Here is an 18,194-nt window from a genome sequence, read left to right as displayed (position 1 = left end):
CTGTAAATAATCATAAAAAGGAACACCTTCACATAATGCATATATTTACATTTTAATCTACACTCATCAATTCGTTTGCTAGAACAAATCACATCCAGCTTAAACAAACCTGGATCTGATTTTATTCTGTTTACAAAGTAGCTGTACAAGCTGTACAAACTGAGCATCAAACGGTCCGTTTCAAAGAAACTGTGACACCATTTTGTCTGTAAAGACTTTGTGTTCGCACTCTGATGATGACGACAAGCTCCTCTACTCGTGCCTGCAACGCTCCAAGGCTGCCATCAGTTTGATCCGTTTCTAAGTGAGAGGAATATTAATCAGAACACAGGATGAGTAACAGTCACCAAACTACAGTGGACTCTGTAATCACTGACTTGATGATATTCATTATAAGACATTTGGAGCCTTCATGTGCTGCATTATCATGAGATAACAAGTATGTTGGTGTTCAGCTTTATTAAACCAACTAGTACGACATCACTTCAACCCAGGTCCAATCCAATTTGATCAAACGCAACAACTCTGCCATCAATTCTGCTTTTACAAGCTTATTTTTCATTGTTTGTTGACACTGTCAGAAAGATCTTAACTCTAAGTTCTTTAATGAGGCCATGGTGGGTCCTGTTGTTATACACGAGTGCATTATATTGAGACTCACCTTCAGCCCATTGCTGCAGTGTGTCGTCATCCACACCCAGCTCATTTCTGCTCGCATTCAGGCTCTCCACTTGTTCTCTAAAGATCCTTATGATCTAAGAATACATTAATAAATGTCATTCATATGGACATTTTTAGAGTACTGGTGTTTCCCCCCCATTACCACACACATTAAAATGGGTGTTGAAAAAATGACCTTTAGATATCTCTGGCTCAAAGTGCGGCCCAGTTGTTCCACTTTCCTTTTGTTCCAGCCCAAAGCCAGGAGGCTCAGCATGTCTGTTCGCCCTGCATTTCAGTTAGTATACAAATAAGAATGAATGAGCAGGAGACTGAGTGGAATCTCACACACAGACACACACCTGCTTTAGACATGTACTTCATTGTGATGGCCGCCCTAGACAGGAAACTGTTTACTTGCGCCACCTCTTCTCCAACTGTAGAACCGGCCCCATCCTGAAACGCACCTCCCCATTTGATCTATAGAAAGGAGGTCACAATACATGACTGCTGAATTCATTCAACCTTATAACAAAATGTCTTAAACGTATCCAAGACTACAAGCTGCAGTATACCTCGCACATCCAAGTGTGAGCTACTCCAAATGAAGTACACATTAAGATAAAGTCAAGTAAATAGTATTACGACAACACCAAGAGAAAAACAAAATAAATATCCACCCATCCAAATATGTATCCACACACACACACACACGTATGAGTATATGGTTATGGCGTTAACGTCATTTTAACAAGATTAACGCTGACAGCACTGATATATATGTGTATCTTACATCATTTGTGTGTCTCTGGATGTATTTCACAAACTCAGCAACTTCCTCATCTTTCTCAATGAAGACACCTTCAAAGTTCCCCTGCTCTGAAGTGCTGAACGAACACGGTGACAGTTGTTTGAAAAGAAACATCAAAATACAATTTTTGTACAAATCCATATTTGATTTATGTACACAATGCATAACGTACCTTGCATTTGATTGAAAGTGATAAAGCTTGCAGTTTCCATCAACTGAGACGGCGAGCATGTCTGGAGTGCAGGCAGGGCAGCTAAAGCATGGCTCCTTGCACATCCTGTCCACCTCAAACTTTACAGCACTCCACTCCAAGAAACTTTTGCTGAAGGCATCAGCTGATATTCGGCCAGTCTTTTAAGTAGAGGACAAACAACAGAATATTCACGGACAGTCATCATAAACATTGATTTGCACAATTTCCTTAAACTTGACAAATTTAGAAACTCACCCTTCCAAAATGGGCTGTTCGTTCATCCAGCACTTTGACAAAGGCCTTAAGTGACATCCCTGCTGCAGCTTCTTAATGTCATAGAAAGACTGAAAGACATCCATTGAAAACAGGGTGCAGAAATTTAAGGTGCCAGGCCAATATCCACCACCCTGGAAGTCCTTAACTGAGGGGGACCACATTAGGCCACAGCTGGTGCAGCTCACCACTGGCAGTGCAAGGTTATAACGGCCTTTAGGAAGGATAAGGAGAAATCCAGTCATGGCTCAACAAAGACATTCATTTTTTCCCATGTTGTTTTCAAAGCGGTCTGGTAAATCCAAATGACCTTTGACAGGTGCCCACATATACTGCGGGCCGAGGGTAATTCAAAACAATGTAGCAATGTACAATTTGCAATAAAACCTGCAAACACATCTATTGTGTATGTACTGTGTGACAAAAGAGCAACTTACCATTTATGGTTACAAGAGCCACAATTGCACCGGGTGAAACCTCAACGTTACCTGCTGGGCAGTCACACACAGTCTGGTCTTTGCACAGGCAACAGCCGAACTAACATTAAAAACACACAATATATATAAAAAGAATTGGAAATTAAATGATACACAATAAATATACAATAACAGCACACACTCATAGTACATAGCAATAAATGCATAAGACTTAAAAACCGTACATATTGGATTGTGAAACTCTGATGAAGGCTGCAAAAACCCTCCTGTTACTGCCTCTCTGCTGTGCAGGACAAAGCGTGTGTGAACTGCAATATCACAGTCAGCACAAAGGAATGGAAGAGGCAGGCAGTCCAGACACCTCACAACTACTTGTTTGCCACACTGACACACACGGTGTGACTGTGGATCCAGAGTAGCTAACATATTGTCTATAAGACAAGGCCTGGCCTCTTTCCACTTTAGCAAGGACACCATGTTTCTGATCGCCCAGTGAGTAGCAGCTGACTCAGACAACGTCTCACAAGTCATGGCTGCGTCCTCTTCTCCATCCTCCAACAACTGAAGGAGCTCCTGACGAAGCACCTCAGTTCCACACACTAACAGAAAAAAAATAAAGAAACTCTTCCACAAAGTGAAAAACACTCTAGGCAGTATGTTTCTTAGGACTGCACAAAAGCCCTGCCTAACTCAACTATAACAACAAATCTAAAAGTAAAGGAATCACAATATATACAAGAAGGTAAAGTACCTTTTGTTGGGTTGACACTGGCAACATAACTAGGTTCTTCACGTGGACACTGATGCAGATCTGCAGACACTGGGGGGAAAAAGAGATTGAAGAATATTTACTTACTGAAATTCTTTGGTGAAAACAAGTTGTGAGATAAAATCAATGGTTGTGAGAACACTGACCACGTGGCAACTAGTACTTCGACTGGATGATGGTCTTTGAGGAATAAAATCTCCCTGTCTGTCAAGGGCGGCATCACTTACATTTTGATTAGATACCTTGAGTTTGTAAATGATCAGATTACATAATTGGAATACAATGTATCCAATTCAGGGTTGCAGGAGGATGAAGCCTATCCCAGCTGATACAGGACAAAGACAGGCTGCCAGTTTATTGCAGGGCTAACACGATATGTGTAACAGAAAATCCACTTAAATGTTTGATATTTCTTATAATAATCATAATTATGACTATTATTTAAAGGTTTCTTTAAATAATACATTTTGATTTTTTATAACCTCTAAAATATAAACCTGAGCTGTTTCAGATTCTGACCTCTGACCTCACTGCAGCTCCCTCTTGGAAGTACGTCTGCTTCTTGTCTACCCCCAGTGATGACCGCCTGCCCTTGATATCACGTACTGTACCTGAGGAACAAAAAAGGACAAACACTTGCCTTCATTTAAGAAGTACATTCATACAGAGGTAATCTATGGAAACACACTAGTTCACCCTTTGGGAGAAATCAGTTCCTGTGAAACATTTCTGTAAATGAACATCATGTGGAGAATGAATGAAATGAGTTCTTCAGGTGACTCAGCAGTCCCACACTGACAAATGAAATCTAGTTAAACTATTAAGCATATTTGCTCTTCTGAAATCTGTGTTAAACAACAACAAACATAAATTAGTAACAAAAATACAGCTGAGTAGAGGCTTTACAAACCACCAGCAGCCATAATGCTAAATTTTAATCTTCAAATGTTTCTGAGCCGTCTTCAACCTGCTTTTAACACATTAAAGTCCCACAGTCAATGCAGCCTGACTCAATCCTAGATGTTCAGCACACAGAGACACAGAGGTGCCGTTTAAAGTTTAGTGATAACCTGAGTCACTGATCATTTGCAGTATTACAGAGTCTGGCAGTCTTTGCATGATGTCCACGTCACTGTGAGTTTCTAGCTGACTCTCAGGTGTGACAGGTGTGCCAGCAGGAAAGAGTAATAATAACCTGCATCCTGAGGTTTGTCATGCAGGATTAAAGCAGCCAGGCTTTGTTCACACAGCTAGGATTGTATTTTACACTGACCCTGGGTCAGTATAAGTATCATACAGTTTAAACGAAGCACTGAAACTTGCACATATTTATTACAGATGCACTGAAGCTAATCGAGATATTTGCTGTCAGTCTGTGGCTGCGATTAAACACTTTACTGGAAACTTTATTAACTAGTAACTTCATCAGTCATGACAGAAGCTAATATTTCTGTGCTAACATCGTTTAAACAGTAACAGCTTTCCTCCAATATAAGCTAACGTTTACACCGTAACTTTAAGCTAGCACCATAAAGACGGTAAAACACGTAATAACATCTACAAATGCATCTTAAAGCTGTTATATTAGCACTCGGTGTATTACTAACATAACCACATTAACATTACTGACACTCGCTGACTTTTAATAGTCATTCTATAAATGCTGTCCGTTTAAATGGTCTTACCTGGTGGTCCATATGGTCCATAAGTGAAGCAGAGGGAGCCTGACCATGCGTCACACGTTTGACGAGTTGGGAGTGAGAACGTGTTGGGCTATAAGGAACACACTCACTTCCTGAGCCCTGGGCAATAAGAGACGTTTTGTGTTTTATGATTTATTGATATGTTTGATCCTTTCTGACCTGCGTTAATGAAGCAGTCATTAGAGCACCATGTCCGCTAGAATAGTTCTGTAGTTTGATGCTTGAGTCGTTGCAGACTTGTTGAAACTCCCTCACCCGTCAAAGCAGCGTCTGTGTTATTCGCGTCCAGCAGATGGCAGTGTTTCACTGTCTGACGGCTGTCTGAAGCTTCAGCTGGATTATCCGTTTGCTATGTTTGCCATGTTACAGTGGGGAGGAAAAACTCCTTTTTAACAGGAATATCTAGACATGAGTGATTACTGCAGTGGGGCACTATCTGTGCTATCTATAAGAAATGTTAGCAACAATAAAACTCTGAGGATCAGGGCTCCATTTCACTCCAGTGTTCAGTGGCATTTTAAAAGAGTGAATACCGACGCTGAATGTCTTTGTAAAGCAAAAGCACTTTGTTAGCCTTTACAGAGCAAAGCTATGGATCAATGTGCAGTGAAGAAAAATCGAGGTGGCCAGTCTGTCCTTTCCTAACCAATCACAGAGCTCCTTACATTGTTGCGCTGGAGAATAACTAAATATAATATAAAGATGATATTGAAAATAATCTTTTGTAGAGTCACTACTTAGTGGGCAGAGGACAGTTATCACTTTGCTGGATGCTTTAAAGTCGCATGTTCTGTATTTGCTGTATGCAGATTAGCAGGATATTAACAGATTAACAGCTTTTATTAGACTTCATATGATAATCAACAGTGAAGTGTTTCTCTTTCAGTGTTTATTCTTGCTCATTGAATGATCTCTGTTCAGATAATATGCTGCACTCATCTCATGTTTCTTTAAATACGGCATCACTTGTCCAGCTGTCAAACTCTGAAAGAGTTACAGTTTCACCACTGAGCACTTTGAATGGTTATTCTTTTATTTAAAAGCACTTATTCTAGCTGCATCATCAATACGACAAAAACAGTGACTTCAACAAAAATTTATCTAAAAATATTTAGGGGGAAATGTTCCTACACCCCTCATGTAAATGTTACATCTCCAAAAGGGAGAAATAATCAGAATAAGGCGTAATCATTGTCATGATAATAATGACCATGAAAATGAAACTAGGCCTACCTTTAGTTCAGCACACTCAGTGTTGCATAAAGACATGCGAACATGCCATCATCCATTCTGGAGCCTACTTTTAAAAAGAGCGAGCTGTTTATTCTGGCTGAGTAGCAAACAGAACCAACCATGAAAACCTAAACTGGGAAAACACTCGGAAACCTTGAACACTGGGAATATGGAGACACAGGGGTAGGTGAACAGACACTGACAAAGGACAGAGGAAAACAGAGACAATATATATAAGACAAGAAGTAACACAGACACCCTTTTCGGTGACAAAAATGAGAAAATATCCAGTGAAAGGCAGTTCTCTTGGAAAAACTGCCTTATTGATGTCAACGGTCAGAGAAAAATGTCTGATAGGAAGGCAACCGTAGCTCATACAACCATTTGTTGCAACCAAAGAATGCAGAAGAGCGTTTTGGTCAGCTAAGAACAGGAAATTGAAGCTACAGTTCTCAAAATTTGACATGAGAAGATTGGATAAATGTTGCCTGGTCTGATGAGTCTTGATTTCTGCTCTGACATGCAGATGGTCGGGTCAGAATTTGGCATAAATAGCATGAAAGGATGGATCCATGCTGCCTCATGTCAGCTGTGCAGACTAGTGGTGGTGGTGTCACTGTGGGGTGGAGGGGCGGTATTTTCTTGCTGAAACGCTACATAGTGTGTGTGTGTGTGTGTGTGTGTGTGTGTGTGTGTGTGTGTGTGTGTGTGTGTGTGTGTGAGAGAGAGAACAACTTGAAACAAACTGCAGCAATAAGGGCAAACTAGTGCACAGTTATGTTTACGTGAGCGTTATTTTGTATGCATTTGTACAGTTCCATAACTGTGAGAATACATTGATAGCATTTAACTCTAGTAACAGGCATTTGTACCAGTAAGCATGAAAAAGTATATGTGTATATAGGGCAATCGTGGCTCAAGAGTTCGCAGTTCATCCTGTAATTGGAAGGTTGCCAGATTGAGCCCCGCCTCCGACAGTCTCGGTCGTTGTGTCCCGGGGCAAGACACTTCACCCGTTGCCTACTGGTGGTGGTCAGAGGGCCCGGTGGCGCCAGTGTCCGGCAGCCTCGCCTCTGTCAGTGCGCCCCAGGGCAGCTGTGGCTACAATGTAGCTGCCATCACCAGTGTGTGAATGTGTGAATGACTGAATGTAGTGTAAAGCTCTCTGGGGTCCTTGGGGACTAAGTAAAGCGCTGTACAAATACAGGCCATTTACTGTGCGTGTGTTTATGCTCAAGTGTATGAATAAATTAGTCAGTTTTAAACAGTTGCAATTTAAACAGTAGAAGAGTGGCACTATATTTATATATTTATAAAGAATTTCAAACAACAATTAATTGATGCTCAAAGCAGGTTTATTTAATTAATATCCAGATTTCCAATTAGTTCCCAATTCATTCAGCAGCAAATCACATCACCACTCACTTCAAGGCTGTATGTATTATTGTAAGGTAGACCCTACAATAGTACATACAGAGAACCCAACAATCATATGACCCCCTATGAGCAAGCACTTTGGCGACAGTGGGAAGGAAAAACTCCCTTTTTACAGGAAGAAACCTCCGGCAGAACCAGGCTCAGGTCGGGGCGGCCATCTGCTGCGACCGGTTGGGGTGAGAGAAGGAAGATGTTTGTTGTAGGTCTGATTGAAGGACTGATGTGATGGTAAGTTGTCTGCTGTTCCGCTTTGAATATTGAGAGATTAGTTGATGGATTTCAAGCCAAATTGTGCCCAAGTTTAAGACCATATTCATTGGTTGTTTTTGTTGATGTTATTGTTTTGGGCTTTTTTTCCACAAGAATTTCTAGCTCCCCTAGAATTCTGGCCACCCAAACGATGATTGCTGCTGAGAGAGCACAAGGTTTTGTCCCCCTGTACTATTCATGTCAGTGCAGGGGGTTCTCCTTGAGAGGCCAGGGTCGAAAAAGGGATGCTTCAGAACCTCCGAGGGTGTTATGCGCTGATTTGCATCCAAGGCCAACATTTCTTTGATTAGCCTTACAAATAATGTTTGGCCATTTTCCGGTCCTCGCCTAACCTTCAGCAGTTGTTCGAGGTCATCGAGACGCTTAAGTTTTATATATCGAGTTTCCTTGGATCGATAATCTGTCTCGTATTGAAATTGTTCTTGGGTCTTAAATGTCCAGCGCTGTTCGTTGTGGTTATCCTCGATGAAATAGCTGTCAGTGTACAAGCCAGACTCTAGAAGATGATCTGGTAGCTGACCCTGGGTTTCAATTATGAATTTCAAAACGTCATAATCGTCTTCCCCAGGATAGAGAGGCACCCCTGTAGCAAGCTCCACAGCTACCAGCCCCAGAGACCACATGTCGATTGCTTTGTCGTATGGAATGCCAAGCATAACCTCAGGTGCACAATAACCAATTGTCCCCACACGGTCACCAGGAATCACTGCAGAAGCAGGACATGCGATGCCAAAGTCTATGAGTTTGACTTTGACGGGAGACTCACTGCGGTTCACAACCATGATGTTTCCAGGTTTGAGGTCAGCATGCACTATTCCCACAGAACCCAGGTGGAACAGAGCATTTGCGAGCTGATGCAAAATTGGCCCGAGTTCTCTCATTGGGAGACCTTGGTTATTCCGGTCCCCAATGTAGTCCCACAGGCTTTGGTCGAGGAGTTCGAAATTCAAGCAAATGCGCTCTCCATCGAGGAAATAGCCGTTCCATTCGACAATGTTGCACCTGTCTGGATCCAAGCGTCGTAGCTGCTCCAGGATGAAAATTTCCAGTTTTGCCTGGAGCAGAATTTCAGGGTCGCTCTTGTTGACTTTAATAGCAACCGTTTTGTTGTTTTTTGTATCGCGACATCTGGTTACCAAACCAAAGCCTCCTTCTCCAAGGAAGGCCTCTACCACGTGGTGATCTCCTAAAATGGTCCCTTTCGTTATTTGAAGAGCATCTTCAGAGGCAGATGGGTTGGCTGAGGTGTTGATGTCTCTTTTTTGAGGAAATTCAACTGAGTTTTGGAAACTGCAGCTGAATTTTTGCGATCCATGACTTTTCCAGCTTGAAGGCTGCTGAGAGAGCACAAGGAGTTCTCCCCCTGTACTATTCATGTCCGTGCAGGGGGTTCTCCTTGAGAGGCCAGGGTCGAAAAAGGGATGCTTCAGAACCTCCGAGGGTGTTATGCGCTGATTTGCATCCAAGGCCAACATTTCTTTGATTAGCCTTACAAATAATGTTTGGCCATTTTCCAGTCCTCGCCTAACTTTCAGCAGTTGTTCGAGGTCATCGAGACACTTAAGTTTTATCGATCGAGTTTCCTTGGATCGATAATCTGTCTCGTATTGAAATTGTTCTGGGGTCTTAAATGTCCAGCGCTGTTCGTTGTGGTTATCCTCGATGAAATAGCTGTCAGTGTACAAGCCAGACTCTAGAAGATGATCTGGTAGCTGACCCTGGGTTTCAATTATGAATTTCAAAACGTCATAATCGTCTTCCCCAGGATAGAGAGGCACCCCTGTAGCAAGCTCCACAGCTACCAGCCCCAGAGACCACATGTCAATTGCTTCATCATATGGAGTGCCAAGCATAATCTCAGGTGCACAATAACCAATTGTCCCCACACAGTCACCAGGAATCACTGCAGAGGTGTTACATGCGATGCCAAAGTCTATGAGTTTGACTTTGACTTGAGACTCACTGCGGTTCACAACCATGATGTTGACAGGTTTGAGGTCAGCATGCACTATTCCCACAGAACCCAGGTGGAACAGAGCATTTGCGAGCTGATGCAAAATTGGCCTGATTTCTCTCATTGGGAGACCTTGGTTATTCCGGTCCCCTATGTAGTCTGACAGGCTTTGGTCGAGGAGTTCGAAATTCAAGCAAATGCGCTCTCCATCGAGGAAATAGCCGTTCCATTCGACAATGTTGCACCTGTCTGGATCCAAGCGTCGTAGCTGCTCCAGGATGAAAATTTCCAGTTTTGCCTGGAGCAGAATTTCAGGGTCGCTCTTGTTGACTTTAATAGCAACCGTTTTGTTGTTTTTTGTATCGCGACATTTCGTTACAACACCAAAGCTTCCTTCTCCAAGGAAAGTCTCCACCATGTGGTGATCTCCCAAAATGGTCCCTTTAGATATTCCAAGCTCATCTGAGCCGAAGGATGGGTTGGCTGACATGGTGTAATGTGTCTGTTTGCGCTGTGGATTGGTGAGAAACAAAACTGAACTTGTTTTGGTTTCTCTCGTAAATTGCTCTCAAAACTTCTCGAAAGGGTTTCAGTTGCTGCAGGTCAACGTCCGTTAAGCATAAAGTAACAGGTGAGCGCTCCTATTTATGGGTTTTGGGATCAAAGCAAAGTTATGACGTCAGAAAGGATCAAAGCAAAGTTACCGCGTCACAAGCGATTCTAATATGTGCGCATGCGCACATATGAGAAGCGATCGAAGGGATTCTCATATGTGCGCATGCGCACACACGTGCTTGTTTGTGTAATATTGTTCACACTAAACTTGACCCTAATCAATTTAATATCAGTCAATCAAAGAAAATGTTAGTTTTGGAAAATTTTAAAATGACATAACTGACAGTTAAAACCGTTTTTGTTCATGTATTTGTATTTGTATTGTCTTCGGGTTTTTTTTGCATACCATGTCAAGCTTTTCTGTATATAGTCATGTCGTAGATTTCGGAGCAAAGAAGAAATTGAATTGGATTTTAATATTGCAGTGCTTGGATTTCGGATTTGGTGCTTAAAACTTCTTGAAACTGTAACCGTATTTCATTCACCACAAATAACTATCTGATTGAATAGTTTTCTTATCAGATAGAGAAATAAAACGAGTCGCAAAGTCTAAAAGCAACATTTCTCTGCCTGGGCTGTACCTCTGCACGTTAGTCTGTTTCAGTGTGTGACCCCTCACCCCCTCCCTGATCAGTCGGGGGTGAGTGCGCTAATGTGCCTGGAGGCCGTTTTAATGAGTGTTTGCTGGAAAACGAAAAATACAAGAAGGATTTGTACGTTTTCACAACGGGGGAGTTGCGTAAGTACTAGTAAATAATTTTCTCGAGTGTGTACGTTACACATGTTATTTGTTTAAAATTGGTATTATTATTTTGCTAGCTAGCAAACTCGCGGGATAAAGGATTGAAGTGCACTCAGTGCGATACAATACGGTGGCGCTATTCTAACAGTTAGTTATTGCAGGGTAACTTGTAGAATATGCTGTGAATTGAACCAAGATTACACAGCAGTAGCAGTAATACGAGTTACTTCCCTCAAGTGAAAGCGTTAAACGTTAGCCCGATGCTTAACTAGCCAACGTCAGGCTTTCTGATTGAAGGCTAAAAGCGACGTTGTCACCAAGTAAACAGAATATTGATGATATTTTTGTGTATCGCTGCAGCCTTTTCAAGTATTAACCTGGTGTCTTTGGGAACAGCTTAGGGGGAAATGACGGTAATATGACTGAACCATATGGGAACAAAGAATAGGCACTTTTTTGTGCTACCGAAGTTTCCTCGCTTTCATTCAAAATCTGTTTATCATTAAACAATTGAAACATAATGGCTTCAAGCTGACATTGAGGCCTGTGGGGCACTATCAGCCACTGAGACAGTAGACAAGTGACTATTTCACACTTTAAGGCTGCCTGTTTATTTAAGGGAGATGAACATTATAACTGTACATAATAATATCAATGATGATAGATTAAATAAATGGGTTTTTGAAAGACGCTTGTGCATTTTTAAAGTCTAAAGTGTTGAATTGATCTGAGTATGTCATCTGTTCAAAGCCTCTCCCAGTCAGTGCTGTTCTCTATGCCTGTCTTACTCTACATGATGTTATTAGCACAAACACTTTAAAGGTGATAATTAGGTCTACAACAATAACACAGACTGCAATGTAGTTAAGCGTCTTACAGTTAGTTTTGAATGAATGAACTTAAAAAACAACACAAGCAAAGATCTGTCTCCTCCTGTTTTTTGTGTCACATAAGAAAGAAGCATCAATATCTGATGAGAAGACTTATTATTAATTTGGCCTTTCACGTGGTCTTACTCAGGTGATGCGAAGTGAAATATGCATCCTTTTTATGGTAATGTGCTGGAAAATGTTGAAAATGGACATTAAACGTGCTCACAAAGTGCTTGAATTTGACCCTGAAAGGTGTATGAAGCCAGAAAAAGTCACACTTGGAGTAAAAACCTCTCATAGCAAGTTAATCATATTCAATTGATTTGATGCTTTCAGCACAAAATTTAGCCACACAGTCAGGACAGCGTCTGATTTACCTTCATCGGTAAACGTGTTTATGCAGTACATAGTAACAGTGTGGCTGAGTCCTCTGGTTCAAATCAGTTCCAGTACATTTGGAGATGTAAGTCTTAACCTTTCACATGCATCGGGAAGGAAAAAACATTTAATCTTCACAGTACTGCCGAAGTGCAGCGATACATTGTGAAGTGCACATTTCCATTTCTCATACAGTACCGAGCAAAAGTCTTGAACCACCCCCTTATTTTTTCGTGTTTTGCCAGGTCAGTCTGTGTTAACGGTGTTATTAACTGCATTCTTCAACTAAAGAAGTGAGAACAAATGATGTGGGCTTTTGTTTTTTTGCAATAGGCTGCAAGTAAATGTGTAAAGATACAATTTAAAATTGGTTCTTTGTTAAGTTTTCTGGTCCTTTCCGTGACTTAGGTGTCTGTTTATGTTTGAATGTTTCAGAGATTAGTGTGAAGGGTCTTAACAGACAAAAAGTGGTCAAATACAAGCCCTGGATTAAAAATCAGAAACACTTTAAAAAGCCTGGAGAGCTATTCCTTAATACCACTTTAAAGATTACAGGGAAGTCCGGATCCCTGGAAGCAAATGAGGGATGGCTCAAGACTTTTGCACAGTGCTGTACATGTCATGTTCCCTGTTTTATAGCTCAGCTCAAACTGACACGTTCTCACTAACTGCTTCTCATTTTCTCCACAGTGAACTTTGACCACTTCCAGATACTGCGGGCCATCGGGAAAGGAAGCTTTGGAAAGGTAATGCAGCCTCCATTTTTCACGCCACTTGTATATTGTTTGCCCTTAATTACCCACCACGGTCGTCATCTCTAAAGAATCAGTGCAAGCGAAGCGAAATGTGCTGGGATTACACTTTAGTTCTCGTGTGCTGCTGTTATTTAATAACAGTTATAAATGCAGCTTATGCAATTATTTCTATAAAGTCAGTTAGAGGAGAGCCGATTTCTATTTCATCTCACTCAATCTAGGTGGGAATTTTGACCCCACGTCTCAATTTAATTACACAGCACATTGAATGTCTGGATGAGACTTCAGTAATGAATTCAGGACTGTGTGTGTGTGTGTGAGATACACAATTGGGGCTGCAGAGATTGGAATAGTTTACCTTCATTTTAAATATCACTGCCCTGTGCACATTGTCGGCTTTAAAATTCAAACTTAAAGAGTTTGTAAGTAAACTGGCTGAGATGAGACAGACGATGCACCGGGTCCTCGTCTGAGTGCTGGCTTTCAGTTGTGCTGTCTCTCTTGCCCAGCCATGCACACACAGACACTGTGCTACACTTACACAGTGAGACAGATGCTCACAGAGACGTCCAGATACATTTTGTCCTTGCTGGAGGTCATCTTGTGTTTTTTGGCCCACTGTAGCCTCACACCGAGCTCCTGCTGTTTTTTGAACACTTTAACAGCACCAGTCTTTAGCTTCCTGTTGAACACACAGTGGGGGGGTGCAGGAGGTAATAAATCAAGTTTGATTATCCTAATTTATAGCTGTCTTTATGTTAAGGATTAAAATAAAATTCACAAGAGGAAGGTGTTGGTGTGTGTGGTTGGGAAGAGAAGGGCGAAGCTAGAATGAACAGTGTTGAGTAAGTTACTTTAAAATAGTAACTTAGTTACATTACTAGTTACTTCTCTCAAAAGTAACTCAGTTACTTCAAGTTACTCGTTACTTTCAAAGTAACTGGTTACTAGGGAAAGTAACTTTGGTTTTACTCAGAATTCTCTTGTTAATGTGTTTCTTCCATAACTTTGCCAGTCTTCTAGCTTGCTTACTTGCCACAAGTGCACTGTGCCACCTACCAATAGAAAGGAAAAGATAATGTGCACATTTCCACGAGAGAAATCCCACGTCTGGACCGTCGTTGACTGCTGCCATGATTCTAGCCTACGTCACAGCGTCATGTGCGCCTTTTACATCAACACAAAAACTGCAGTCGTGGTGCTTTCGATTGTACTCAGAACTCAGAAATTCTGCCTTCTGAATAGGAAGATGTAGGTAACACCAGACTGCAGATGAGCTGCTTACAGGGCTGGACTGAGACAAAAAATTGGCCCGGGTATTTTAACTAGAGACCGGCCCACCATTATAGGAAAAATCTTAAAGCCTTTGAATGAAAACAAACACTGTTGTGACAGTGATGTACACTGTTTTGATGGTATATATGCATCAATCTATCAATCGTTTGTTGTAAGATTCAGATAATTATTTTTTAAAAGCTAGACATTTTAAATGAGAATAAGAAAGAAAAGTATTTCCTTGTGCCCACCTCTCCCTGTTAATGCCCTACATGCCCCCCTGGCAACACTTTGCTAGATCCGCACCTGCACAGTTACCAGCTGTCAGCTACCTAAAAAAGGATCCTGGGGTTATTTGTCTCTCAGAAACAGTTCATAGCTTCCCTTCAACTCATTCATGTCACCTAAAAGGTAAACCTGTTTCTCCATCACCTGTTCAGCTCTGATGATCCAGTAAGGACATCTCCTGGTTTCATCTTCATGTTTCCCTCTCACCAGATAACCAAACCATATCATGACCAGCAGCTTTACAGCTGTGGCTCCAGCAAACATCAGCTGATACTAGAAATTAATATTAAATAAATTCTAACAACAGCTGATCAAGCTTAAACATGCTGCTGTTGTTTAGCGCGACATCCGCTGGTTTCCTCTTTCGGCGCAAAGTGAGCGATAAACAAACAAGAGAGCCGATCAGCTGATCATTGATCAGTTTTCATGATTGAAGTAGAAACGGGAGAGAGAGGGGGGAGAATGACAGTGTAAAGACACAGAATAAATCCAGCTTTGTGTCTTTTTCATTGTAGCTGAAGTCCGGGACAAACTGTTCCTTTTCACCTCAATAAGAAACGCGTAATATTTTCTCTGAATACCAGACGGGACGGTTGGCAACTCTAATAACTTATGAACAAAATAAAGTTCAACATCATTAACTTCATAGCACCCACCCAGCTGTATAGAAACTCCGTCATGCTAGCTAGCACGCAGTACGGAAAAAGTCAGAATAACGAAAATAAACTCCACCTAAACTTGGTTCATATCTGACCCAGAGAGACTGCAGGTCATAACTTCTTACCTGAAGTTCAGGTCACACTTGGACCGGCGGCCGCCTCGGGTCTCTTTTCCTTCTGCGTCCCTTTTCCTTCATCCACCTGCTGGCCTCCACCACTTGCTAATGTTACTGAATCTGTGGAAACTCCGCGATAGCCACCACACGAAGTAACGAGTAACGACCCTATCTAAATCCCAGTAACGACTAACGTGTTCCTGATTTTGGCATAATAACTAGTTACCGTGCTCGTTACCACAATAATAACGTAGTTACTGTAACGCGTTAGTCCCAACACTGAGAATGAAGCACAAACAGAGGGAGGTGTTTGCCTCTCGCTGTAGCGCTGTGAAACACGATCTGTAGATTGCAGCTTGTGTAGGTGCTCCAAGAAAATGGGTTCATTGGCATGCAGCACTGTAGATGTGCACGTATGCACTCGCGAAAGAGAGAGGATGCTTGTGTTGCTGAGCTCGTTCTTGCACAGCGGCGAGATGTGAGGTAGGTTGGGGCTACCTCATAACTCCCCGCTGTGAGGCTGCCAGATGGGAAGAAGAGGAAACCGCCTGGTTGTCCTGAAACGCTCGTTTTCCTCTGCTCACTTTTCATCTTTACAATCTCAGCACTTGGGTGTGTATCTTCTTGCAGTGGGCCTCTCAGTTTCATTCTTATTCATAAGCTCCTCTTTGTGTTATTTAGTTTGTACCTGAAAAGTCTAATTTATGCCTGAGTACACAAGTACAAATAAAAGGAGTACCACGTACTTTAATGGGTCAGCTTGGGTCCAGACCTGAATTAGAGATAATGTTGGGCTGTTTTAGGTCTGAGCCACTAACCTGACGAAAACGCAACACAACTGCTGGTAAGTGTGTGTTGTTTAAAACAGAGAGTTGGAGAGGCAGGTCAGTGCTTTTAAAGGTTTATCAGGTGTCAAATCATTTTATAGATGGGAAATGTAGGACTGTGCAAAAGTTTGAGCCACACCTTAATTCTAACATATAACTTGCTGGGTAATGGGAAACGGGTGCAACAGTTTAAATTTGAAAAGTTTACATGAAAATACAATATAAAAGGCAAAAACAGAGTTGATATAATGAGGTAATGAGCTTGAGCATCTTTATCTTCAGCACGCCCTGAACTCTCTTAGGCACATTTCTTTGGAATTCCTTTAAGTAGTCTTCAGGAATAGTTCTCCGAGCTTCTTTAAGGACATTCAGAGCTCTTCTTTCGATATCAGCTGCCGTTTTGTTCCATTCTCTGCCGAGATGATCCCACACGGCTCAGGTCAGTCCATGAATGATGGTGTTTCGATGTGTTTAGTAAGCTGCTGCCGATCAGACGCTTTCCAGATGGTATTGCATGGTGCATCAAAGTCTGGTGGTACTTTTCATAATTCCATCAATTTTGACGAAATCCCCAACACCCTGGCTGAAATGCAGACCCAAACTATGGCAGAGCTGTACAGTAGTTTACAGGTGGTTGTAGACATATTACCACAATTTGAACCAGAACTGTCAAATTTTGGTTCATCACTCCATCAGACCTGCTGCTACTGATTTTCAGTCCAGTTCTTGTGTAATTTGGCATCCCTCAGCCTTTTCTCCCTGTTCCCTTCCTTAATAATGGCTTCTTGACAGCCACCCTTCACTGACACCATGAGATGAGGCTTTGGTGAACACTAGATGGATCAACTGAAGGACCAAGTGCATCTTTCAGGTCCTGTGTCAGGTGTTTGCTGAATTTTTTTTGACATGACTTTCAGGTACTGTTCCTCCTCTGTAGATAGATTTTTCAGCTTGTCCCCTTTTTTTCTGTCTTCTACTTTCCCAATCCAAAGAAATTAAATAGTGTGTTTCTGTGACAGGTTGCTAGTAACAAAGTCCCTAAAGATAAAATTTAAAATTGGTTCTTTGCTAAGTTGTGTGTTTTGTATTGTATTTGACAACTCGGGTTTGTCCCCTTGAGTTAGGTTAAGTGGTTTAACCCCCCCAAAAAACAAAAATATCGCTCTGAAAGCGATCAGGTACAAGGACTGGACTGAAAATGGGTGAAAAAGCAGTTAATGACCAAAGAAAAACTTTAAATGACCTTCAGAAAGTCTAAAGAAAGGAAGAAGAAGAACATCTGGCTCAGTACAGGCAAAATATAAAGAACTGAGGAGAGGCTCAAGACTTATTCACAGATAATCAATCAAATTAATCAAGCGTCATCTGGAAGCATCCTCCTGGCTGTAAGAGCGTCTCGTTTTTGTCTCATTAACTGTCTGGTGGCACTCACAGTAGTCTGCTGTGACGGGGACCTCGAGGACTAATGTTACAGGGAAATCATTAGGAAAGTGCTTTGGACTGAGCTTTACTGAAATCTCAGTTTTCCCCCTGTCGGAGAGCTCCACCACCTCCACCCCTCCTCCTCCTATTCCTTCTTTTTAAACGTCAGTGCAGGTACCGTCTCCCTCCCTCCCATCCCTGTATTTTTGTTACATAGAACTTAGTGGCTGTGCTCACTGTTCAATTCAAGTTGGTTTAAGAGAGATGGTAGTTTAAAAAACACAAAAACAAGCTGTTTTGGTAAAGCAATATATATGATTATTAAAGATAAAATATAGTGTTAATTTGTTTGAGTTCCTTCCCTCTCTCTTTACTTCTCACTCTGTTTTGAAGCATCTTCCTTGCAGCAGATGGGGGAGACTGTATTGGCAGCTGCTTTCCAGGAGGATGTAGCTCATCTGTATCGCGAGGCCTGTTGGGCCATATACGTCCTAAGAGTAAGAGT

At 41.7% G+C, this 18,194-nt stretch overlaps 4 protein-coding genes across 6 annotated transcripts in view; 2 read left to right on the top strand and 2 right to left on the bottom strand.

Moving 5' to 3' along the window:
• The window catches only part of LOC309700493 (uncharacterized protein), a 2,098,293-nt gene that overhangs the window by 1,337,139 nt on the left and 742,960 nt on the right, over window positions 1-18,194 (top strand). The gene's annotated exons all lie outside the window — the stretch shown is intronic.
• Window positions 1-18,194, top strand: part of LOC309700537 (protein NLRC3-like) — a 113,762-nt gene that overhangs the window by 57,885 nt on the left and 37,683 nt on the right. The window lies entirely within an intron of this gene.
• LOC309701314 (uncharacterized protein) lies at window positions 7-1,068 on the bottom strand. The gene is made up of 4 exons (XM_082525419.1): window positions 1,023-1,068; window positions 857-948; window positions 662-755; window positions 7-300 (listed from the first exon to the last, which is right to left on the bottom strand). The coding sequence occupies exons 1-4, from the start codon at window positions 1,042-1,044 to the stop codon at window positions 167-169; spliced, it is 342 nt and encodes a 113-aa protein (XP_082381545.1). The 5' UTR covers window positions 1,045-1,068; the 3' UTR covers window positions 7-166.
• LOC309701140 (uncharacterized protein) lies at window positions 1,079-5,508 on the bottom strand. Of its 3 annotated transcripts, XM_082525157.1 has the most exons (9): window positions 5,006-5,508; window positions 4,829-4,916; window positions 3,663-3,754; window positions 3,126-3,194; window positions 2,375-2,474; window positions 1,920-2,151; window positions 1,644-1,822; window positions 1,454-1,547; window positions 1,079-1,140 (listed from the first exon to the last, which is right to left on the bottom strand). In XM_082525157.1, exons 1-7 carry the CDS (start codon window positions 5,024-5,026, stop codon window positions 1,765-1,767), a joined length of 660 nt encoding a protein of 219 aa, XP_082381283.1. In that variant the 5' UTR covers window positions 5,027-5,508; the 3' UTR covers window positions 1,079-1,140; window positions 1,454-1,547; window positions 1,644-1,764. The 3 variants fall into 3 exon arrangements, 2 of the variants coding, with proteins under 2 accessions (XP_082381283.1, XP_082381284.1); XM_082525158.1 differs by lacking the exon at window positions 3,126-3,194; XR_014274886.1 differs by lacking the exons at window positions 1,920-2,151; window positions 2,375-2,474 and adding an exon at window positions 2,594-2,973 and having other exon boundaries at window positions 1,644-1,777; window positions 4,829-5,508.

The sequence above is a fragment of the Aulonocara stuartgranti genome (assembly GCF_965226115.1).
Source record: "Aulonocara stuartgranti genome assembly, chromosome: 3".
In the NCBI taxonomy this organism is placed as follows: Eukaryota; Metazoa; Chordata; class Actinopteri; order Cichliformes; family Cichlidae; genus Aulonocara; species Aulonocara stuartgranti.
Note: the sequence above shows the minus strand (reverse complement) of the source record. Positions and strands in the feature narration are given on the sequence as shown.